The following is a 25,860-nucleotide window of genomic DNA, read 5'->3' as shown; positions in this document are numbered from 1 at the left end:
GGTATTTCTTTTCCTTGGTTTTGGGTATGTGTTGTCGGCGCCGTCTGTGAAGTAGAATTGTATAAGTGTTGCCGTGTGCTCGGTAGTCGGTATTAGCTCTGCACTGTGTTTTCACTTTTATATTTGCTTTTTGTGTAAATGGAATTGTGTTTTCTTTTTTGTGTGCATTTGGTGGAATTGTATTTGTGTGCTTCCCGTGTGCCGCGAATAAATGTGCTTTATTGTTGAACTGTTTCCCGCTTCGCTTCGTCTTTTCCTCCATTGAATCCCCATCTTGCTTCACGTAAAGGGTTGGTAGTGGGCTGAATACGCCCGATAATTAATCGAACCGTCGAGGTCGACGATAACACCGCTCGGTTATTCTGATAGTACGGAACGGGTCGCTTAAGTGGCCCGTGTCCGAAGTCGACCTGCGGCGAGGTGCGATCGCCCGGTCTACCCTCCGCGTGGGTACTTCGGAAGTTCGAATTTGGCGAGCAACCCTATCCCACGCGGGGGCTGATTGGCTCGATCGCGGTGAGACCGAAAGGTCCACCCGTGACTGGTTCCCGGCGTTAGTCCGAGAGGGTCACGACTGGATTGTCCGTCCGGTGGGCGACGTGCCGCGATTCGAGTTACGTGGCCGTCGCACGCCGGCGGGCGCGAAAACCGCAACAATATTAATCAGACAAGTGCTTCCCAAGTTATGGCCATTTATTTACCAACCAATGAAAGGACGTGTTGCTGCGTAGGCGTGGCCGATGGGGAAGAGATTCTCAGCCGCGTTCCCCATTACGGGTTACAACGTACGGACTTCCGGATAGTGATGACTTGCTGTATTCTGATTTCTCAATTTCTTATGCGCATTTATAGATAAACACAATGCCCCAATCCAGTCGTCGTTAACGAGAGCGAAGGAACGGCCTGTGTATTTGTTTGAAAGTTGTTTTTTTTTTTGCATGTATGGCCATGCACGTATTTTTTTTTTCTTTTTTTTCCTCTTCTCTTCTCTTTGTGTTTTTCCTTGCGATGACATTGCGAAAAGGCAAAATACATTGGCGCTAATTGAATAATTGGCCATTAAAACTAAATTGCGAATAATTGTAACTGCGATATGCGAACTTCCAGACAGTGAGGACTTAACTTCCGGACTTCCGGATAGTGACTACTTACTGTATTTTTTCTCGATTTTTTTTTTTTCTCTTTATCGACTTACTGTATTCTTTCATTCTCGATTTCTTTCTCGATTTTCTTAAACACAATGCCCCAATCCAGTAAACGTTTGACAGCGAAGGAACGAAGCTGTGCATGCGCAATGGAATCTGACGAAGCACGAGCTGCTCGCTTGGCAGACAACACTGAATGTGAGGCAAGGCATTGTGCAGCTTAAATGGCCACGCATGTACGAGCATGCGAGAGCGAAGGAACGGCTTGTGTGTTTGTTTGAAAGTTTTTTTCTTTTTTTCTTTTTTTCTCTTCTCTTCTCTTTGTGTTTTTCCTTGCGATGACATTGCGAAAAGGCAAAATACGTTGGCGCTAATTGAATAATTGTCCATTAAAACTAAATTGCGAATAATTGGGCGAACTTCCGGACAGTGAGGACTTAACCTCCGGACTTCCGGATAGTAACGACTTATGGTATTCTTTCTTGATTTCTCGACTGGCTGTATTCTTTCTTTCTCGATTTCTGTACTTTCTCGATATTCTCGACAAATTATAGAGAGATAAACACAATGCCCCAGTCCAGTCGTCGTTTATGACAGCGAAGGAACGAAGCTGCGCATTGTGCATGCGCAATGGAATCTGATTCCCCATTATGGGTTACAACATACGGACTTTCGAATAGTGATGACTTACTGTATTCTAATAATTTCTCGATTTCTTATGCGCATTTATAGATCAACACAATGCCCCAATCCAGTCATCATTTACGAGAGCGAAGGAACGGCCTGTGTGTTTGTTTGAAAGTTTAATTTGTTTTTTCTGCATGTACGGGCACGAGAGAGCGAAGGAACGGCCTGTGTGGTGGTTGTTTCTAGCACGCGGTTTGAAAGTTTTTTTGGGGGGGGGGCGGGGGGGTTGCACGTACGGGCATGCATGTACGACCACGCACGTATGAGCATACGAGAGTGAAGGAACGGCCTGTGTAGTTGTTTCTGGCACGTGGTTTGAAAGTTTATTTATTTCTATTTTTTTGCACGTAGGGGCACGCACTAGTATAATTAATAGATGTATTCACGTTCTAACACAATATAGATAATTGAGGTATTCGCGTTCTTATAAAATATAGTTAATAGATGTATTCACGTTCTAATGTAAGAAAGTTAATCGGGGTATTCACGTTCTAATGTAATATAGTTGATATATGCATTCACGTTCTAATACAATATAGTTAATGGATGTACTCACTTTCTAATATCATATAGTTAATAGATGTATTTATGTTCTAATATAATATAGTTCATAGATGTATTCACGTTCTAATATAATATAGTTTATAGAGGTATTCACGTTCGAATAGATTATAGTGAAAAGATGTATTTACTTTCTAATATAATATAGTTAATCGAGATATTCACGTTCTCAAATAATATAGTTAATAGAAATATTCACGTTCTAATATAATGTTGTGGTTGACGAAATTCGCAAACCACCATTCAGGTCCCTTAGGTGAGATATCTCTGTAAGTATATGTGTAGTTAAGCCCAAACCCGTTGTTTCGAGGGAATAAATGTCATTCATTCGGGCTGCGACCCTTCTAGATAGCCGTTTTTCTTTTACTATATTTTTGACCAGCCGCCATTACTACCACCACCAACCACACAACAACATCACATCACACAACAACCACCAACCGCAACGCCGCTTCACAACAACAGCCACGACCTTTACCGTCACAACTCGCCCTCGCAACCATCGCATCACCGTCATTCCCACGCCGCTTGTGGGCACCGATACTGGACTCGTGCAGGGCGCGAACCGAGCAGGGGTGCAAAAGCGCCGGCCTTTCCGAAGAAAACTGATCAAAAACGACTCACGCCCACTTCTGTTCCGTCCTATCGGCGAGCGTGGGGCGATTTGGCCCCGCCTCCAGGTGCGTTGGAGTAATATCGCTATATGCAAATTCATGGATCAAAAAGCATTCACGCCCACTTTTCCTCGGTCCAATGGGGAGCCAGTTAGAGGTGAAGGGTCGGAGGTAAAGGGTCGAAGGTGAAGGAGCGAGGCCACGGGGCATATAAGGGGCCGCGCTCGCCAAACAGAGCAGTACGGAGGGGAGTCAGTTAAGAGTTCGGAGCCAGTGAAGAGTTGGGACGAGTCAAGAGAGGAGTCGGAGCGGGCGGTTGGACGGAGCTGTGGAGAGGTGGCGGCGGCGAAGGCGGTCGAGGGGGTGCTCGTGTCAGAGTCGGGGAGCTGCGGAGGGGAGAGGCCAGCAACGCGACCAAGGTCGTGGTGGAGACGCTCGTCGCGGGACCCGAGACAGGGAGATATCCTCCTTCCCCCCGAGCATCAACAACCCCCTCCTGTTTCCCCCCGCGCTGAGATAGTGCGAGAAGGGGGCCCCGTTCCCACCCCATACCAGGCAGTCCCAGCGAGGCCCGCGGAGTCGGGGCGCCAGCGCCATTTTGCGGCTCATCACCAGACGGCTAGGCCCGACGCGGTCTCGGCCCCAGGCCCGCCTACCCCCCTCATCCTTGAGGGTGGTATATGTGTTGTCGGCGCCGTCTGTGAAGTAAAACGGTACAAGTGTTGCCGTGTGCTCGGTAGTCGGTTAGATCTGCATTGTTGCATTTGCTTTTTGTGTAATATTGTGTTTCTTCTTCTTTTACATTTGCTTTTGGTGTAATTGTATATGTGTGCTTTCCGTTCATCGTGAAATAAATGTGCTTTATGTTGAACTGTTTTCCCGCTTCGCTTCGTCTTTTCCTCTATTGAATCTCCATCTTACTTCACGTAAAGGGTTGGTCGTGGGCTAAAACGCCCGATAATTAATCGAACCGTCGAGGCCGACGATAACACCGCTCGGTTATCCCGATAGTACGGAACGGGTCGCTTAAAGTGGCCCGTGTCCGAAGTCGACCTGCGGCGAGGTGCGATCGCCCGGTCTACCCTCCGTGTGGGTACTTAGGTAGGTCGAATTTGGCGAGCAACCCTATCCCACGCGGGGGGTCGATTGGCACAATCGTGATGAGGCCGAAAGGTCCACCCGTGACTAGTTCCCGGCGTTAGTCCGAGAGGGTCACGACTGGATTGTCCGTCCGGTGGGCGACGTGCCGCGATTCGAGTTACGTGGCCGTTTGCACGCCGGCGGGCGCGAATCCGCAACAATAATATAGTGAATTGATGTATTCACATTCTAATGTAATTTAGTTGATATATGATTTCACGTTCTAATATAATATAGTTAATAGATGTATTCCGGTTCTCATGCAATAAAGTTAGATGTATTCACGATCTAATATAATATAGTTAAAAGATGTATTCCTGTTCCAATATAATATAGTTAATATGTGTATTCACTTTCTCATGTAACATAGTTAATGGATGTATTCACGTTCTCATGTAATAAAGTTAATAGATGTATTCACGTTCTAATATAATATAGTTAATAGATGTATTCCTGATCTTGTATAATATAGTTAATATGTGAAGTCACGTTCTAAGATATTAAAGTTAGTATTCATGTTCTAATATTATATAATTAATAGAGGTATTCATGTTCTAATATAATATAGTTAATGGATGTATTCACGTTCTTATACAATATAGTTAATAGATGTCTTAACGTTTCAATGTAATATAGTTGATGGATGTATTCACGTTCTAATATAATATAGTTAATGCATGTATTCACGTTCTAATATAATATAGTTAATAGATGTATTCATGTTCTAAGATATTATAGTTAGTATTCATGTTCTAATATAATATACTTCATAGATGTATTCACGTTCTAATGTAATCTAGTTAATTGATGTATTCACGTTCTAATGTAATATAGTTAATAGATGTATTCACGTTCTAATATAATATAGTTAATGCATGTATTCACGTTTTCAAATAATATAGTGAATAGATGTATTCATGTTCTAAGATATTATAGTTAGTATTCATGTTCTAATATAATATAATTAATAGATGTATTCACGTTCTAATATAATATAGTTAATGTGTATTCACGTTCTAATGTAATATGGTTAATAGATGTATTCACGTTCTAATGTAACATAGTTAATGGATGTATTCACATTGTAATACAAGATAGTTAATGGATGTATTCACGTTCTCATGCAATAAAGTTAATAGATGTATTCAAGTTCTAATATAATATAGTTAATATGTGTATTCACATTCTAATGTAACATGGTTAATGGATGTATTCACCTTCTCATACAATATAGTTAATATATGTATTAACGTTCTAATGTAATAGATGTATTCACGTTCTAATATAATATAGTTAATGTGTATTCACGTTCTAATGTAATATCGTTAATAGATGTATTCACGTTCTAATGTAACATAGTTAATGGATGTATTCACGTTCTAATACAATATAGTTAATATATGTATTAACGTTCGAATGTAATCTAGTTAATGGATGTATTCACGTTCTAATATCATATAGTTAATAGATGTATTAACGTTTTAATGTAATATAGTTGATGGATGTATTCACGTTCTAATACAATATAGTTCATGCATGTATTCACGTTCTCATATTATATAGTTAATAGATGTATTCATGTTCTAAGATATAGTTAGTATTAATGTTCTAATATGACATAATTAATCGATGTATTCATGTTCTAATACAATATAGTTAATTGAGGTATTCGCGTTCTAATAAAATATAGTTAATAGATGTATTCACGTTCTAATATAATATAGTTCAATGATGTATTCACGTTCTAATGTAATCTAGTTAATTGATGTATTCACATTCTAATGTAATATAGTTAATAGATGTATTCACGTTGTAATATAAAATAGTTAATGCATGTATTCACGTTTTCATATAATATATTTAATAGATGTATTCAAGTTCTAAGATATTATAGTTAGTATTCATGTTCTAATATAATATAATTAATAGATGTATTCACGTTCTAATATAATATAGTTAATGTGTATTCACATTCTCATGTAACATAGTTAATGGATGTATTCACGTTCTCATACAATATAGTTAATATATGTATTAACGTTCTAATGTAATATAATTAATAGATGTATTCACGTTCTAATATAATATAGTTAATGTGTATTCACGTTCTAATGTAATATCGTTAATAGATGTATTCACGTTCTAATCTAACATAGTTAATGGATGTATTCACGTTCTAATACAATATTGTTAATATATGTATTAACGTTCTAATGTAATATAGTTAATGGATGTATTCACGTTATAATATCATATAGTTAATAGATGTATTCATGTTCTCAGATATTATAGTTAGTATTCATGTTCTCATATAATAATAATAATAGTAATCACTCTTCTTCTTCTTCTTCTTTCGGCTGCTCCCTTTTAGGGGTCCCAACAGTGGATCATCCGTATGATCCGCATACTGATTTCGCACATGTTTTACACCGGATGCCCTTCCTGACGCAACCCTGGTCGCCTCTTACGACACAGGGATATGGTACACCTATTTTAACCGAGGTTTTCACCGGCCCAGTACACTGGTACTCAATTCGCCGACCTCGGAAGGATGACGGGCTGAGTCAACCCCTGGTGTATTAATTCAGTGGCCCAACAGGGGCTTGAACTCAGGACCTTTTGGATCCCAAGCCGCTGCCCTCACCACTGCGCCAACACCAGGATTAATAGATGTATTCACGTTCCAATATAATATAGTTACTGAGGTATTCGCGTTCAATTAAAATATAGTTAATAGATGTATTCACGTTCTAATATAATATAGTTCATTGATGTATTCACGTTCTAATGTAATATAGTAAATCGATGTATTCACATTCTAATGTAATATAGTTTATAGATGTATTCACGTTCTTATATAATCTAGTGAATAGATGTATTCACATTCTAATATAATATAATTAATAGATGTATTCATCTTCTAAGATATTATAGTTAGTATTCATGTCCTAATTTAATATAATTAATCGATGTATTCACGTTGTAATGTAATATAGTTAATAGATGTATTCACGTTCTAATATAATATAGTTTATTGAGGTATTCACATTCTAATATGATATAGTTAATGTATGTATTCACGTTCTAATGTAATCTAGTTCATAGATGTATTCACGTTCTAATGTCATATCATTAATATGTGTATTCATGTTCTACTGTAATATAGTTAATAGATGTATTCACGTTCTAATGTAATATAGTTGATATATGTATTCACGTTCTAATACAGTATCGTTAATGGATGTATTCACGTTCTCATATCATATTGTTCATAGATGTATTCATGTTCTAATATGATATAGTTGATAGATGTATTCACATTCTAATGTAATAAAGTTAATAGATGTATTCACGTTCTAATATAATATAGTTCATAGATGTATTCATGTTCTCATATAATAGAGTTAATATGTGTATTCACGTTCTAATGTAACATAGTAAAGAGATGTATTCATGTTCTAATGTAATATAGTTCATAGATTCATTCACATTCTAATGTAATATAGTTAATGTGTGTATTCACGTTCTAATGTAATATCGTTAATAGATGTATTCAAATTCTAATGAAATATAGTTAATGTGTGTATTCATGTTTTAATGTAATATAGTTCATAGATTTATTCACATTCTAATGTAATATAGTTAATGTGTGTATTCACGTTCTAATACAATATAGTTAATGGATGTATTCATGTTCTCATGTAATAAAGTTAATAGATGTATTCACGTTCTCATATAATATAGTTAATAGATTTATTCCTGTTCTTGTATAATATAGTTAATATGTGAAGTCACGTTCTAAGATATTAAAGTTAGTATTCATGTTCTAATATTATATAATTAATAGAGGTATTCATGTTCTAATATAATATAGTTAATGGATGTATTCACGTTCTTATACAATATAGTTAATAGATGTATTAACGTTTTAATGTAATATAGTTGATGGATGTATTCACGTTATAATATAGTTAATGCATGTATTCACGTTCTCATATTATATAGTTAATCGATGTATTCATGTTCTAAGATATCATAGTTAGTATTCATGTTCTAATATTACATAATTAATCGATGCATTCATGTTCTAATACAATAAAGTTAATTGAGGTATTCGCGTTCTCATAAAATATATTTAATAGATGTATTCACGTTCTAATATAATATAGTTCATGGATGTATTCACATTCTAATGTAATCTAGTTAATTGATGTATTCACGTTCTCATGTAATATAGTTAATAGATGTATTCACGTTCTAATATAATATAGTTAATGCATGTATTCACGATTTCAAATAATTTAGTGAATAGATGTATTCATGTTCTAAGATATTATAGTTAGTATTCATGTTCTAATATAATATAATTAATAGATGTATTCACATTCTAATATAATATAGTTCATGTGTATTCACGTTCTAATTTAATATCGTTAATAGATGTATTCACGTTCTAATGTAACATAGTTAATGGATGTATTCACGTTGTAATACAAGATAGTTAATGGATGTATTCACGTTCTCATGCAATAAAGTTAATAGATGTATTCACGTTCTAATATAATATAGTTAATGTGTGTATTCACATTCTAATGTAACATAGTTAATGGATGTATTCACGTTCTCATACAATATAGTTAATATATGTATTAACGTTCTAATGTAATACAATTAATAGATGTATTCACATTCTAATATAATATAGTTAATGTGTATTCACGTTCTAATGTAATATCGTTAATAGATGTATTCACGTTCTAATGTAACATAGTTAATGGATGTATTCACCTTCTAATACAATATAGTTTATATATGTATTAACGTTCTAATGTAATATAGTTAATGGATGTATTCACGTTCTAATATCATATAGTTAATAGATGTATTAACGTTTTAATGTAATATAGTTGATGGATGTATTCACGTACTAATACAATATAGTTCATGCATGTATTCACGTTCTAATACAATATAGTTCATGCATGTATTCACGTTCTCATATTATATAGTTAATAGATGTATTCATGTTCTAAGATATTATAGTTAGTATTCATGTTCTAATATTACATAATTAATCGATGTATTCATGTTGTAATACAATATAGTTAATTGAGGTATTCGCGTTCTAATAAAATATAGTTAATCGATGTATTCACGTTCTAATATAATATAGTTCATGGATGTATTCACGTTCTAATGTAATATAGTTAATAGATGTATTCACGTTGTAATATAAAATAGTTAATGCATGTATTCACATTCTAATGTAATATAGTTAATAGATGTATTCACGTTGTAATATAAAATAGTTAATGCATGTATTCACGTTTTCATATAATATAGTTAATAGATGTATTCATGTTCTAAGATATTATAGTTAGTATTCATGTTCTAATATAATATAGTTAATGTGTATTCACGTTCTAATGTAATATCGTTAATAGATGTATTCACGTTCTAATGTAACATAGTTAATGGATGTATTCACGTTCTAATACAATATAGTTAATGGATGTATTCACGTTCTCATGCAATAAAGTTAATAGATGTATTCACGTTCTAATATAATATAGTTAATATGTGTATTCACATTCTAATGTAACATAGTTAATGGATGTATTCACGTTCTCATACAATATAGTTAATATATGTATTAACGTTCTAATGTAATATAATTAATAGATGTATTCCCGTTCTTATATTATATAGTTAATGTGTATTCACGTTCTAATGTAATATCATTCATAGATGTATTCACGTTCTAATGTAACATAGTTAATGGATGTATTCACGTTCTAATACAATATTGTTAATATATGTATTAACGTTCTAATGTAATATAGTTAATGGATGTATTCACGTTCTAATATCATATAGTTAATAGATGTATTCATGTTCTAAGATATTATAGTTAGTATTCATGTTCTAATATAATAATAGATGTATTCACTCTTCTTCTTCTTCTTCTTTCGGCTGCTCCCTTTTCGGGGTTGCCACAGCGGATCATCCGTATGATCCGCATACTGATTTCGCACATGTTTTACGCCGGATGCCCTTCCTGACGCAACCCTGGTCGCCTCTTACGACACAGGGATATGGTGCACCTATTTTAACCGGGGTTTTCACCGGCCCAGTACACTGGTACTCAATTCGCCGACCTCGGAAGGATGACGGGCTGAGTCAACCCCCTGGTGTATTAATTCAGTGGCCCAACGGGGCTTTAACTCAGGACCTTTTGGATCCCAAGCCGCTGCCCTCACCACTGCACCAACACCAGGATTAATAGATGTATTCACGTTCTAATATAATATAGTTACTGAGGTATTCGCGTTCAATTAAAATATAGTTAATAGATGTATTCACGTTCTAATATAATATAGTTCATTGATGTATTCATCTTCTAAGATATTATAGTTAGTATTCATGTTCTAATTTAATATAATTAATCGATGTATTCACGTTCTAATCTAATATAGTTAATAGATGTATTCACGTTCTAATATAATATAGTTTATTGAGGTATTCACATTCTAATAGAACATAGTTAATATATGTATTCACGTTCTAATATAATATAGTTTATTGAGGTATTCACATTCTAAGAGAACATAGTTAATATATGTATTCACATTCTAATGTAATATAGTTAATAGATGTATTCACTTTCTAATGTAATAAAGTTAATATTTGTATTCACGTTCTAATGTAATAAAGTTAATATATGTATTCACGTTCTAATATAATATAGTTCCTAGATGTATTCACGTTCCAATGTCATATAGTTGATGTGTATTCATGTTCTAATGTAATATAGTTAATAGATGTATTCACGTTCTAATGTAATATAGTTGATATATGTATTCACGTTCTAATACAATATCGTTAATGGATGTATTCACGTTCTAATATCATATTGTTCATAGATGTATTCATGTTCTAATATGATATCGTTGATAGATGTATTCACATTCTAATGTAATAAAGTTAATAGATGTATTCACGTTCGAATATAATATAGTTCATAGATGTATTCATGTTCTAATGTCAAATAGTTAATATGTGTATTCATGTTCTAATGTAATATCATTAATGGATGCATTCACATTCTAATATCATATTGTTCATAGATGTATTCACGTTCTAATGTAATATAGTTAAGAGATGTATTCATGTTCTAATGTAATATAGTTCATAGATTTATTCATGTTCTAATAGAATATAGTTAATATGATTTCCCGTTCTAAAATGACATAGTTAATATGTGTATTCACGTTCTAATGTAACATAGTAAAGAGATGTATTCATGTTGTAATGAAATATAGTTAATGTGTGTATTCATGTTCTAATGTAATATAGTTCATAGATTTATTCACATTCTAATGTAATATAGTTAATGTGTGTATTCACGTTCTAATGTAATATCGTTAATAGATGTATTCACGTTCTAATGTAATATAGTTAAGAGATGTATTCATGTTCTAATGTAATAAAGTTAATATATGTATTCACGTTCTAATATAATATAGTTCATAGATGTATTCACGTTCTCATGTCAAATAGTTAACATGTGTATTCATGTTCTAATGTAATATCATTAATGGATGCATTCACATTCTAATATCATATTGTTCATAGATTTATTCCTGTTCTAATATGATATAGTTGATAGATGTATTCATGTTCTAAAGTAATATAGTTCATATTAATAGATGTATTCACGTTCTAATGTAATACAGTTGATAGATGAATTCACTTTATAATATAATTTAGTTATTGGACGTATTCACGTTCGAATAGAAGATCGTGTAAAGATGTATTCATGTTCTAATATAATATAGTTAATAGATGTATTCACATTGTCATATTATATAGTTAATAGAAATATTCACGTTCCAATATAATACAGTTAATACATGTATTCACGTTCTCGTATAATATAGTTAATTGAGGTATTCACATTCTAATGTAATATAGTTGATATATCTATTCACATTCTCATATAATAGAGTTAATAGATGTATTCACGTTCTAATATAATATAGTTCATAGATGTAGTCACGTTCTAATGTAATATAGTTAATCGATGTATTCACATTCTAATGTAATAGAGTTTATAGATGCATTCACGTTCTAATATAATATAGTTCATAGATGTATTCACATTCTATTATAATATAGTTTATTGAGGTATTCACGTTCTAATATGATATAGTTAATGTATGTATTCACGTTCTCATGTAATAAAGTTAATATATGTATTCACGTTTTCATATAATATAGTTAATTGAGGTATTCACATTCTAATGTAATATAGTTGATATATCTATTCACATTCTCATATAATAGAGTTAATAGATGTATTCACGTTCTCATGCAAAAAAGTTAATAGATGTATTCACGTTCTAATTTCATACAGTTAATGGATGTATTACTGTTCCAATATAATATAGTTAATAGATGTATTCACATTCTAATATAATCTAGTTAATTGAGGTATTCACGTTCTTATATAATATAGTTGATAGATGTATTCACGTTCTAATATAATATAGTTCATATGTGTATTCACGTTCTTATATAATATAGTTGATAGATGTATTCACGTTCTAATGTAATATAGTTCATAGATTTATTCACATTCTAATGAAATATAGTTAATGTGTGTATTCATGTTCTAATGTAATATCCTTAAAAGATGTATTCACGTTCTAATGTAATATCCTTAAAAGATGTATTCACGTTCTAATGTAATATCCTTAAAAGATGTATTCACGTTCTAATGTAATACAGTTAAGAGATGTATTCATGTTCTAATGTAATATAGTTCATAGATGTATTCATGTTCTAATGTAATACAGTTAAGAGATGTATTCATGTTCTAATGTAATATAGTTCATAGATGTATTCATGTTCCAATAGAATATAGTTAATATGTGTTTCCCGTTCTAATTCTTCTTCTTCCTCTTTCGGCTTGCTCCCGTTCGGGGTCGCCACAGCGGACCAACCGTCTCCATTTCGCTCTATCCTCCACATCTTCCATTGACACTCCAACCACCCGCATGTCCGCCCTCACCGCATCCATGAACCTCTTCTTTGGCCTTCCTCTTTTCCTCATGCCTGGCGGCTCCATCTTCAACATCCTTCTCCACCACCGCCTCCAAACCATACAACATAGCTGGTCTCACTACCGTCTTGTATACTTTCCCCTTCACTCTTGCAGCTACCCTTCTGTCACAAATCACTCCTGCAACTCTTACCGTTTCCCGTTCTAATGTAATATGGTTAATAGATGTATTCACGTTCTAATGTAATATGGTTAAGAGATGTATTCACGTTCTTATGTAATATGGTTAAGAGATGTATTCACGTTCTAATGTAATATGGTTAAGATATGTATTCACATTCTAATCTGCTTCCTCTTTCGGCTTGCTCCCGTTAGGGGTCGTCACAGCGGATCAACCGTCTCCATTTCGCTCTATCCTCCACATCTTCCATTGACACTCCAACCACCCACATGTCCGCCCTCACCGTATCCATGAACCTCTTCTTTGGCCTTCCTCTTCTCCTCCTGCCTGGCGGCTCCATCTTCAACATCCTTCTCCCGATAAATTCCGCTTCCCTCCTGTGCACATGTCCAAACCATCTCAATCTCGCCTCTCACTTTGTCTCCAAACCGTCCTACCTGCGCTCTCCCTCTAATGTACTCATTTCTTATCCTATCCATGCTCGTCACTCCCAACGAGAATCGCAGCATCTTTAACTCTGCCACATCCAGCTCCGCTTCCTGTCTTTTTGTTAGTGCCACCGCCTCCAAACCATACAATATAGCTGGTCTCACTACCGTCTTATATGCTTTCCCCTTCACTCTTGCAGCTACTCTTCTGTCACAAATCACTCCTGCAACTCTTCTCCACCCACTCCATCCTGCCAGCACTCTCTTTTTCACTTCTCTCCCACACTCTCCGTTACTTTGGACAGTTGATCCCAAGTATTTAAACCAATCCACCTTCCCCACCTCAACTCCTTGCAACCGCACCATACCACCACCCTCCATCTCATTTACGCACATGTATTCCGTCTTACTCCGACTGACTATCATTCCCCTTCTCTCCAGTGCGTACCTCCACCGCTCAAGGCTCGCCTCAGCCTGCTCCTTACTCTCCCTACAGATCATGATGTCATCCGCGAACATCATAGTCCATGGGGACTCCAGTCTGATCTCGTCCGTCAACCTGTCCATCACCATTGCAAACAGGAAAGGGCTCAGAGTCGATCCTTGGTGCAATCCCACTTTTACCTTAAACCGGTCCGTCATTCCTACCGCACACCTCACCGCTGTCACACTGTCTTCATACATATCCTGCACGATCCTCACATACTTCTCCACCACTCCCGACTTCCTCATACAATACCACAGCTCCTCTCTTGGCACCCTATCATAAGCTTTCTCTAAATCCACAAACACACAATGTTACTCCTTCTGGCCTTCCCTATACTTCTCCATCAACATTCTCAAAGCAAACATTGCATCAGTGGTGCTCTTTCCTGGCATAAACCCATATTGCTGCTCACAGATCGTCACCTCTCCTCTCAACCTAGCTTCCACTACTCTTTCCCACAACTTCATGGTGTGGCTTAACAACTTCATCCATCTATAATTTCCACAGCTCTGCACTTCACCCTTATTCTTGAAAATCGGAACCAATACACTTGATCTCCACTCCTCCGGCATCCTCTCACTTTCCAAGACTTTGTTAAACAATCTGGTTAACATTCACATTAACATAATCTGGATGTATTCACGTTCTAATGTGATATATTTAATGGATGTATTCACGTTCTCATATTATATATTTGAAAGATGTATTCACGTTCTAATATAATGTTGTAAAGAGACTACTCGCACTCTAATTGTGAGGTCGTCCATGGAGTACATACGATTGGAAGAAGAAGAAGAAGAAGAAGAATGCTATTAACTTGAGGTTCAGTTGATATATAACTTGAGGTGTAGTTATTTTTAGTTCTCAAATGAGCCTCATCGGCGTTTCCAAAAAAAAACCAGGTTAATGTTACATTTTGATTCTATTAATAGATTGTGAATTCACTTATGCAGAAAGTTTGTTCTGGACAAAGTGCAATTTATTTATTTATTTATTTTTGTCCACAATGGTTCTGATAAATTCATAATCACATGACATGGCTTTAATATGACTGAAAGCCTTGCAGAATTCAGAATGGCCAGTGATCTTATTGGCAAGTTTCATTCCTGACTTTTCTCCTTGTGGAGAAAAATCTTGAACCAGTTTTATTGAGATTTATGATGTTTCGATAGGTGAGGTTAGAAACGAAAACTCTTCCCTTCCCTTGCATGAACACAGACCCTGGAAGTGCGATCAACACCGGGTCACACAGATGGCTGCCTCACATTTGTGATGTCAGACCAGAGCATGGCTTTCACTGGAGATGCCCTCATGATCCGTGGCTGTGGCCGAACAGACTACAAGCAGGGTAAGCAGATAAGATGACAACAAACAAAGGTCACATGTAGTGACGAGATGGTTGGTTTTAGTCACATGGGATATAAACATAATGCTTTCATTCCCACATAACCAAACCAACCTTGTTATATCAGGTTAATTGTGATACCAAATATGCCATTGCAGCTCTTATCAATGCTTGGTGTTGCATTGTCTATTTTGAATGTATTGAGGATATTGTTGTACCGATATTTAAGTCGTCATTGGAATTTGGTATTTGAGGATTATCATGCATGTATGGGCGTGTTCTGTGTTGGGTTCAGGTAGTGCTCATCGTTTGTACAAGTCTGTTCACGAGAAGATCTTTTCTCTACCAGATGATTGCCTGCTTTACCCAGCGCATGATTACACTGGTGATTTCCAGACAGAACTTTCTTCACTTCCTTTTTGTTTCAAGCCTGATCTCATCACATTGGTAGAATAAAGTTACTTATCACTGGATTATGAAAGTGAATATGTGTTTACCATTGTTCATGCCTCCTACCATCAGGTGGCTGCAGGTACGTGTGTGGTTAATGAGATCAAGTTGTAAATGCTGTGCGTTTCACACTTTGACAAATGTGCTTGTGATGGAATAGATTTGTTTGTTCTTTATGATGGAGCCTTTCTGCCTGAAGAAACAAATTATGAAGTAGTGCTTTTCATTTCTGAGCAAAACCTCAGTGTTTTACAAAAAAGAAAAAGTGAAGATGAGTAAAAGTTTGTTCAAAGCAACAAAAGCTATGGTATTTGAGGTTGTGTGAATTTTTAATGGCAGCCAGTCCCACAGTGGACGAGCATATTTGAAGTATGCTTGATCCCCAAAAATCTTAACTCTGGTACGAGAAACTACTAGGAAATTCCCATTGTTGGACCCTTGTGTTTTTTCTTTTCTTTTCAGGGATGTCAGGATTGATCAGGTCAAATAAATAGGCAGGAATCAACTTATGTTTGGCTTTAGAGGTTATTGCCAATATTCTTTAAAGCTATATGTTGGCGTGCTGGGACTCGGTGAAGATTTTTGAGGATTATAATGACGTGCTCAAATTTGAGTTTTAACTACAAGCCTGGTCACTATGAGTTGTAAAGGCTTGATAGAAGAGGCAGGTCACTTTATGACAGTGAGTTGCAGTATACCAAGTATATCCTTTTGAAAACACAACCCAAAGTTTCATTATTTGGCAATGTAGTGCAGATGGAAGAAGATAGATTTGCCGAGTTTGGCAATGTGCAGAATAGAAGAAAGAAATGGGTCCATAGTGACACCAAGACTTAAAACAGTGGAAGCAGAGATCAGATGGTCTCCATGTATCATCTGGAGCTGGATATTTTAAAGAATAAGATGGAAAGCCAAGGACTAGCATAGTCGTCTTAACAGCAATTAGCTTTCGAAAGTTCATTGACATCCATGTTTGATTTTCAGAGACAGGAGTTCAGTAATAGGTTAAATGAACAGATAGATTAAAGGTATCATCAGCAGAGTAATTAAAGCTGATATTAAAATTCCATGACATTGGCCTCAGTGAATGTAAATAAAGAGAAAACCTGAGTTAAAGATGAACAGATCCCTGGGGAACACCCAGAAAGATTAAATAGATCTGATGAATAAGAATAACCATCCATCCATCCATTAGGACCATACTCTGTGCAGAGCGTTGGTGCCGCCGAAGCAGTCTCCTTGGCTATTGGGAACAATCCTGGACGGGTCGCCACTCCGACACAGTATACCAGCATGCTGGCACTCATTTTGCCGACCTCGGAAGGATGACAGGCAGAGTCAACCCCACCTGGTGTTAATTCAACAGCTGAGCGGGATTTGAACTCAGGACCCAAGGATCCCAAGCCCACTACCCTAACCATTAAGCCAACACCAGGCATATAAGAATAACCGGCGATGATTAATTACTGTAGATACCAGCAGAGTACCCACCCTATGGGCGATCTTGTTCCAAGCATGCAACACATCCTTCTGATGCAAACCTATATTTGGGCAGTGTATAGGCAAGTGACAGCTCTGTATAGGAAAAATAAATAACCCGGGTTACGTGCATGAAGCAAAGACATACCGACTGCCTGCAATTCAAAACACCTCACCACACTGGAAGATGTGGAAAAAAGAATACTGCACTGTAAATGGTGAAGACTTGTAATACCCTCCCCAATATGGAAGTGGCGCTACACGATGCATACTTACATAGAGAATTTGCATCCCCCCACCCCCCCCTCATGCCCCAAGATGACCTGCAAAGATAAAAACATCCCTGTACATTAATTGGTATTGGGATGATCCTCTGTCGCAAGTCTGGATGTAATTGGGCAAGAACTGTAGGGGGAGCAGCGTGACAAACAAACACACAAACACTGGTCCGTGATTTATAGTGAGGATACACTCGGTGTACAAACCATTAGGAAGACCTTCCTAATATTGAGTTGCACCCTGTTTTGCCCTCAGAACAGCCTCAATTCGTTGGAGCATGGACTCCACAAGGTGTCAAGTATTCCACAGGGAGGGTGGCCCATGTTGACTCCAATGCTTCCCACAGTTGTCAAGTTGGCTGGTAGTGGATCTCTACTGCAAATAGTTCGTTCCATCTCATCCCACAGATGCAGAGATGCCAACTTTTGGAAATCAGAATTAGGGAGGATTTTCAACCGACACCAAATAATGTGCGCGAAGCGCACATCTCGAGCGCGGAGCGCTCGACCCTTGCGGCGGGGTCCAGGGCCCGCCTTAGGGCCCTGGAAGCTCTGGGGTTCTAGACGCTCTCTAGTGCCCTCTGAGCCCTATTTTGGAGCATTTAACATGTTAAGAATTCCCACTTTTTGAACAAAAAAAGGGGAAAATTGTGCACTTTTTAATGTTACATGTATGTTAATATTAGTAAGTTAGGGGACAATCAAAGATTAACAAAAAGCACAAAAAGAAGCAATATTTTTCTTACCTTACTGGCTGGTACTACTGCTGCTTGCTTTTTCCATGGCAGCTTTGCTGAGTGACAGCTGTGTGGCTCTTTAGCCCTTCTGATTATGTCTTTGCTGTATTCTCTGGTAGCAGCAGCTATGAGCTAGTTTTTCAATTAAGAGAGCTTCCAGGGTTTTGACACTCAAATTGGGACGAAATTCAGTATGATTCTTCCGTACAAGACTGAGTGCCCGCTCACATGATGCGTTCGAATGAGGAATGACCAAGATTCCCTTCATCACTTTGCTCAAATTAGGATACTTCTTGGCACCAGTGCAGGGATCTGTGAGCTGTGAAATCCGATGCCACTGCTCATCCACTCTCACTGTCTCAGTAGCAATTGTAGCTATGGAGGCGTCTGCCTGGTCGTGAGCGAATTCACTCTCAAGACTGTCTATGTCACTATCACCGCCACTGAACAGACAGGGGAATTTCTTGATGAAAAACTCCACACAGTCAAACCCCACTTCTTGGTGTAGCTTAACATCCAGCACCTGAGCATGCTTGGCTAATTCATCATCTAGCGGCCAGGTTTTGAAGATGTAATTGCAGGCTTTCACATAATATGAGCGAACTGCACTGAAGAAACCTTGGATGTCTGACTCACTCAGAGTGAAGGTGGATTTCTTGAGACTCCTTTGTTCCCTTATATACAGTTTGGCATCGTTCCCAATCATGAGGTCCTCATCATTCTTCTGATGATTTCTGTCAGAGAAGGGTACATTTACCAGAGGAACCGATGACACCGATGGTTTCAAAACCGCACGAAGATATCTTTCAGAAGACCATTCAATTCTCCGTGCAGGAGATGAATACAGGGTTCGTCTCTTTGGAGCAGAAGATTCCCCTTCTCAAAAAGCTTGTTAGCATATCGAAGGAAGAAACAATAGTTTTGTTTGTGGAGACAAGAACATCCTGTTGACACGTTTTTCTCTAGATTCCTGCACAGTGTTTGAGGAAGATGCGCTTTAGTTGTAGAACTCGTAGTACACTTAGCCGCAGGGCGGCGATCACACTTGCGTTTACTGCCAGCAGAAGAGGTCAGACTCGTAGTACCAGATCCAATTTTACGTTTGAGGAGGGAGCTTGAGGTAGGTGCAGCCAAGGAAGAAGACCTCTGATTCGAAGGTTTTGCTGAGCTTCTATCAAGTGATTTGGCAAAAGCAGAACTTAACTTGGGTCCTTCTTTGCCTGTAGATGGGACTATCACAGTCTTTTCTCAACTCTGAAGGGATCTGCTTTGTAGATGAACGTGATGAAGGGCCGGTGATGCTACCTGCTCTCAGCATTGGTTTTGGTGCTGTCCCTGCTGTCTTCTTCGCAGCAGATACTGCAGTGGTAGTGGTGAATGCTGCTCCACTAGTGCTTGATCCTGCAGTGCCAGTACTGGCAGTAGATACAGTGCCGTCCTTCTTGCTCGTTGTTAGAGTCTTGGCTACAGTTGGTTGCATTTTTCTTCGTACTTCTTCTTTGAAGAAGAGGCGAAGTGGCTCCCACTGTTCAATCAGCCTGTCTAGGCACTGACCAAGGGACAGCCACCTTGTTGCGACATGCTTCAGAATCTCGTGTGTCGGGGCATCACAGAGTTCTTGCAGTGCTTTCACTCCTTTGACGCGTTTACTACTTGTGTCCAAGTAGTAGTAAATATCGATGAGAAAGTCATCTAATTCAATGGGTAAGGCCTGAGCCGCCTCTGGCCGTATTGTGCATCATATGGCAAGGGCATCCCATGATGTAGCACTCTGATTTTGTTTGTGGATATAAGCAGCGACTCCTTTGTGCTTGCCCACCATGACAGAGGCATTATCAGCACAAAAGGAAACACAATCTCCCCACGGAATTTTCCTGTCACTGAACTCATGATCAAGCAGTTTGAAAATGTTTTCTCCAGTGGAATCTTGTTTGCACGCAGGCAAACTTAGCAAACCTTGCTTCACAATCCCAGCACTGTTGTCATAGTACAAAATCAGGACAGGATATAGCTGGGCCTCACCACTGTCATTGCTACCGTCTGTAGCTAGGCTAAATGGAGCTCGTCTAGCAATATCGGCAATAGATGAAGCAGTAACATTTGACAACTCACCAATTACACTGGTCAACAACAAATTTGTTGTCTGCATTTTTTTAAGCTGATTTAGGACGAATCTGATGCGCTGAATCCAAAACTCACATTAGTTTTGTTCAATCAGGTCAAGTTTTTGAGATATGGCCACATGTCGTTTTTTACATTTTTGTTCACATGTACGCATGTGTGGAGCATTTTAGAAGAAGTTGGTGGGGTAAAATGTCATGTCAAATAATTGTTTTGATTGGAAATAATTATTTTAATGACAAGAAGTATTCAGGTACGAAAGTTCTAGGTGATTATGTCGAAAAGGGATCAGTTTGAAGTCATAAAACCTCAAAATCTTCCAAAAATTGGTGAGGCAAAGCATAAAGTTCGTGGATCAAAACTAAAGTTAATGGGGCAGATTTTGTAATAATGTGATACAAAAAAGTTGTATTTCTTGAAATAACGAACTCTGAAGAATGTACAATACCTACATGCGCCAATTTATGACATGCGCTCTGCTCAAGCTTGGAGTGCCACAGTACGAACCCAAAGATTGGAGACTGTTCATTGACAGCAGCAAGCGATCACTGAAATGTGTTCTGCTACACAACGGCAACCAGTTTGCCTCTGTACCCATCGCTCACTCGACTATACTGAAGGAGAAGTATGAAGCGGTGAAGTACGTGCTGGAGAAAATTGGTTATGATCAGCATAAGTGGTTTATTTGTGTTGACCTGAAGATGGTGAACTTTTTGTTGGGACAACAGTCTGGCTTCACCAAGTACCCATGTTTTCTGTACATGTGGGATAGTAGGGACCGTGCTCAGCATTACACGAAGAAGGACTGGCCTGTGCGGGAGGAATTGGTGCCATGCAAAGAAAGGAACGTCATCAACGACCCTCTGGTGGACAGAGACAGAATACTCTTCCCACCGCTGCACATCAAGCTCGGCTTAATCAAGCAGTTCACCAAGGCTCTGGACAAAGATGGTGACTGCTTCACTTACTTGTGCCAGGCTTTTCCAGGATTGACCATGGAGAAGTTGAAAGCTGGCATCTTTGATGGTCCTCAGATCCGTCAGCTCATCAGAGATCCAGAGTTCAAAACTCAATGAACGGCGGAACTGGAAGCGTGGAAGACATTTGTTTTGGTAGTGAAGAACTTTCTTGGCAACAATAAGGCCAGAAACTACGCAGAACTTGTCAACAACATGCTGACTGCTTTCAGAAACCTGGGCTGCAACATGAGCATCAAGATGCACTACCTATTTTCACATATGAACCGGTTTCCTGAGAACCTGGGTTCAATGAGTGACGAGCAGGGGGAGAGATTCCATCAGGACATGAAGGAGATGGAGACCAGGTATCAGGGTCGCTGGGACGCAGTCATGATGGCTGACTACTGTTGGAATCTGAAGAGAGACCTCCCTGCCGCTGAACATTCCAGGAGTTCGAAGAAACGGAAGTTCAAGCCCTGAAGTTTGAACAGTGGTGACGCAACATGCAATTTACTTGTACTTACCTTTATCAATGCCCACCATTCAGATGACAGTAATCGATGTTTCTATCATGTAATCAATAAATGTTGTTGGCAAAACATTTTTTTTTCTTAAAAACATGTTTAGGATGATATGTGTTGACAAAAATCAGCTGATAATGCCACAAAAATGTAATTGATTTTGTCACAAGATCTGATTTTTTCAAATCAACTTAGCACAAAAACCTGACCTGATGGAGAGAAACGGATGCCATTTCCTGATTCAGCAGTGCCAGAATACCCTAATTCACTTGTAGAAATCTAGACAACATTCAGAAAGTAAAAAATTGTTGACCAGTGTTCTTTTTTTCTTCTTTGTTCTTGTTCTTTTTTTTTTGTTCTTTTTTTTTTTTTCTTGCTTTTTGTTCTTGTTTTTTTTTTTTTTTTTGTTCTTGCACATCTTGCACATCTTGCAAGTTTTTGTTCTTGCACATCCATACTTTGAAGCAACTTTTGAATCTGGAAACATCTTTTGAAATAGAGGTCCAGCATGATCTGAGACTGATATGGGCAAGTTATGTTCCACAATAAATCCACTAAAGAGAAGTTCCGCTCGGGTAACATCCTCTTCCTCGCTTGTCCCTTGTTTGGTGAAATAATTCAGAAGTGTACCGGTACTCGTGCTCGAAGATCTCTCCTTTGCAATGTCTGTGTGCCGTTTGCTTCCAACGTGCTTCCGAATATCATCGCGACCTCCGTGCTCAACTGAAATATCAACGCTGCATACTGTACAATACGCATGATGAATTCCTCTTTCAGACTTTTGAATACACGGGTATTGGAGACTGTATTCGGTCTTGTACTTCTGAGACCATTTCTTGGTCTTCGTAAGCTTCTTTTCTGCCATTTCGTAATCAACATCGAGGGCTTGAAGCATCGGTAACTTCGAAGTCGATGTTCCACAGCTGCAGCGCGACTCGTAGAACTCTAGCGGCTGTTAAATTAAACACCGCACGGTGGTCGCGACCGCCGGGCTGGTACGGGGCCCAGCTGCATGCAGTGAGCGTATCGCATGCATATACACTGTGCATACATACCGAATGCACTGTATTGCACACATACCGCATGCACTAAATCTCAGTGCATGATCGCATGTTTAGATCCAGACCCAATGTTTCGCTGCTCCTCATTTGAATTTGCAATTTTTTACGTACAATTTGGTAGCAGCGAACGTTATGGAGTTACCACATGCTATACGTAGCAGACGATGCTTTTCATTCAATTCTCATACTAGTACATTCTGATTAGTGAACAGTGCAAAAATATCAAAATTTCGGGAGGATAAGGATAGTGATCGTAAGGGCGGGAGTTTGGGTGAATTTTCGGAAGCCTCCCGATGAAATCGGGAGGGTTGGCATTGCTGCAGATGTTCAATTGGATTCAGATCTTGTGACTGGGCAGGCCCCTGCAGTAAGTTGAATTTACTGTCATGTTCATGGAACCATTCCTGGACTATCCTTGCCTTGTGGCAAGAGGCGTTATCCTGCTGAAGAAATCCATTCACATATGGATACACTGCTGCACGTGATTGGAAATGATTTTCAGATATCCTGTGGCATTCAAAAGTTGCTGCACTTTTATCAAGGAGCCCAATATGTGCCATGAAAGCACACCCCACACCATCACACCACCACCACGACCAGCCTGCAGTGTTGGCACACGGCATGATGGATGCATGTACTCATGTGGTGTTCTCCATACCCTCGTCCTCCCATCAGCATGAAACAGCAGTAACCGGGATTCATCAGACCAGGCAATGATTTCGAATCCTTCAGTGTTCGTGCTTTCTTTCCTTAGTCCACTGCAACCGCAGGTTCTTGTTTTTTCTGCTGAAAGAAGTGGAACTGCATACGGTCGTCGGCTGCCATACCCCATTCGTGTCAAGGTATGACGAGTTGTGCATTCTTTTATGGGTCTTTTGGCACCAATGTTGTACTGGACTATCAGTTGACTAACTGAGGCCTCCTTTGGCCTCTTTCATAAACGAGCTATTTTCGACCATTAGACTGCCGTTGGCTGGATGTCTTTTGGGTGGTGGACCATTCTTGATACACACGGGAAACTGTTGAGGGTGAAAAATACAGCAGCGCTGCAGTTCTTGACACACTCAAACTGGTGCGCCTGGCACTTACTACCATACCCTGTTCAAAGGGAATCAAATCCTTTATCTTGCCTATTAAACCTCTGAATAGCACATGTCCACAATCCATGTCTCAATCGTATCAAGTCTTAAAAATCCTTCTTTAACCTCTCCTCCCCTTCATCAACACATTGAAGTGGATTTAACAGGTGCAATCAATAAGGGATCATATCTTTCACCTGGATTCACCTGATCAGTCTATGTCATAGAAAGAGCAGGTGTTCCCAATGTTTTGTACACTGAGTGTACGATCTGCAACTTGGAATTTGAATCATTCAAAATCAGCATGAAAGATACAAAAACAAGCTTGCAGATGGTCAAGTAATATGTTCTGGTCAACTGTGTAAAAAGCAGCTGATGGGTCCTGAAGCATTGATATTGCAGCTTACCCTTGGTCTGCCATTCAGGAAGCAAGTAGACTTCCTATGTGGGGATGGTACTGCATCGAATACGATGACTCCGCATGCGCAGCTGATGTGTGTAACGACCCCTCCCCCACCCCTTTTGGATGGGCAGGCGATACTTTTGCGCTTTGTTCCCTTGGGACAGGGGAACGTGAGGTTAGTGCAGGAATTTTGGAGTTTTTTTGGCCATGATGCCGGTGATAGTGCCTACTCTTCACGAATAACACGGTGGGATCTTTAACTTGCACCACCGAATGCCGGCAGATGGGGCGCCTGGTTTAATGTCCATCTGAGTGACGGCACACACATTGATGCCTTGCCCTGCCTACGAAACACCAGGATGACAGTTTATAGCTGGGCTGAGATTCAAACCTTGGAGGGACTGCTCAGAGGTGTTTGCATACCTCTAGGGCTAGGCCTACAGTTGAGATTCTTCAATATGACAAAATAATTTGGTTAATCCTCACAGTTTTGTTCTTCATTAACTCAAATGTGGATTCCTTGTTTTGTTGTACTGAACTTGAGAAATCTGACTGCTATTCATTCTGAGTTGTGATGCTGTTGTTTCGTTGTGGGGTTGCAGGAAAGACGGTGACAACTGTCCTTGAGGAGAAGACTTTTAATCCTCGTCTTACCAAGAGTATCGACAAGTTTGTGGAGATAATGACCAACCTTAACCTGCCAAATCCCAAGCAAATTGGCAAGTGCTGTTGGAATTTTAAAACTATATAAAGAAAACAAGTGCAGAGATTGTACACTGAGACTGAACCACATCTCCTGAGTTTTTATAAATGAAATATTTGACTGAGCTTGTCTAATCTATGACTGCCGGTGTTGTATTTCAATCAATTCGTTATTACCTCCACGACCGAAGGTGGATGATGGTGATGTTTTCATCCCTGTCTGCTTGTCTGTTTGGTTGTCTGTGAACAGGATATCTCAAAAAGTTTTGGATGTATTCGGCAGAAACTTAGTGGACAGATTGGGTGTGTGGCAAAGACAAATTGATTCAATTTTGGTCACGATTCAAATCCGGATCCAGATACGAGAATTTTTCAATTGATTGTTCATCTTTGAGGGTTTGGGCCAAAACTATGTATG

At 38.4% G+C, this 25,860-nt stretch overlaps 1 protein-coding gene across 3 annotated transcripts in view; it reads left to right on the top strand.

The window, feature by feature from the left end:
- Positions 1 to 25,860, top strand: part of LOC147029357 (persulfide dioxygenase ETHE1, mitochondrial-like) — a 65,063-nt gene that overhangs the window by 37,815 nt on the left and 1,388 nt on the right. For 2 of the 3 annotated variants that reach the window (XM_085872358.1, XM_085872357.1), the window contains exons 4-6: positions 15,526 to 15,655; positions 15,948 to 16,037; positions 25,343 to 25,459. In XM_085872358.1, coding sequence (XP_085728484.1) covers positions 15,526 to 15,655; positions 15,948 to 16,037; positions 25,343 to 25,459 — 337 coding nt within the window. The remainder of the gene's footprint in view (positions 1 to 15,525; positions 15,656 to 15,947; positions 16,038 to 25,342; positions 25,460 to 25,860) is intronic. The other variant, XM_085872359.1, reaches the window with a different exon arrangement.

This window comes from Eptatretus burgeri, chromosome 3 (assembly GCF_056783735.1).
Source record: "Eptatretus burgeri isolate ZD-2024b chromosome 3, Ebu_testis_v1, whole genome shotgun sequence".
Taxonomy (NCBI): domain Eukaryota; kingdom Metazoa; phylum Chordata; class Myxini; order Myxiniformes; family Myxinidae; genus Eptatretus; species Eptatretus burgeri.
Note: the sequence above shows the minus strand (reverse complement) of the source record. Positions and strands in the feature narration are given on the sequence as shown.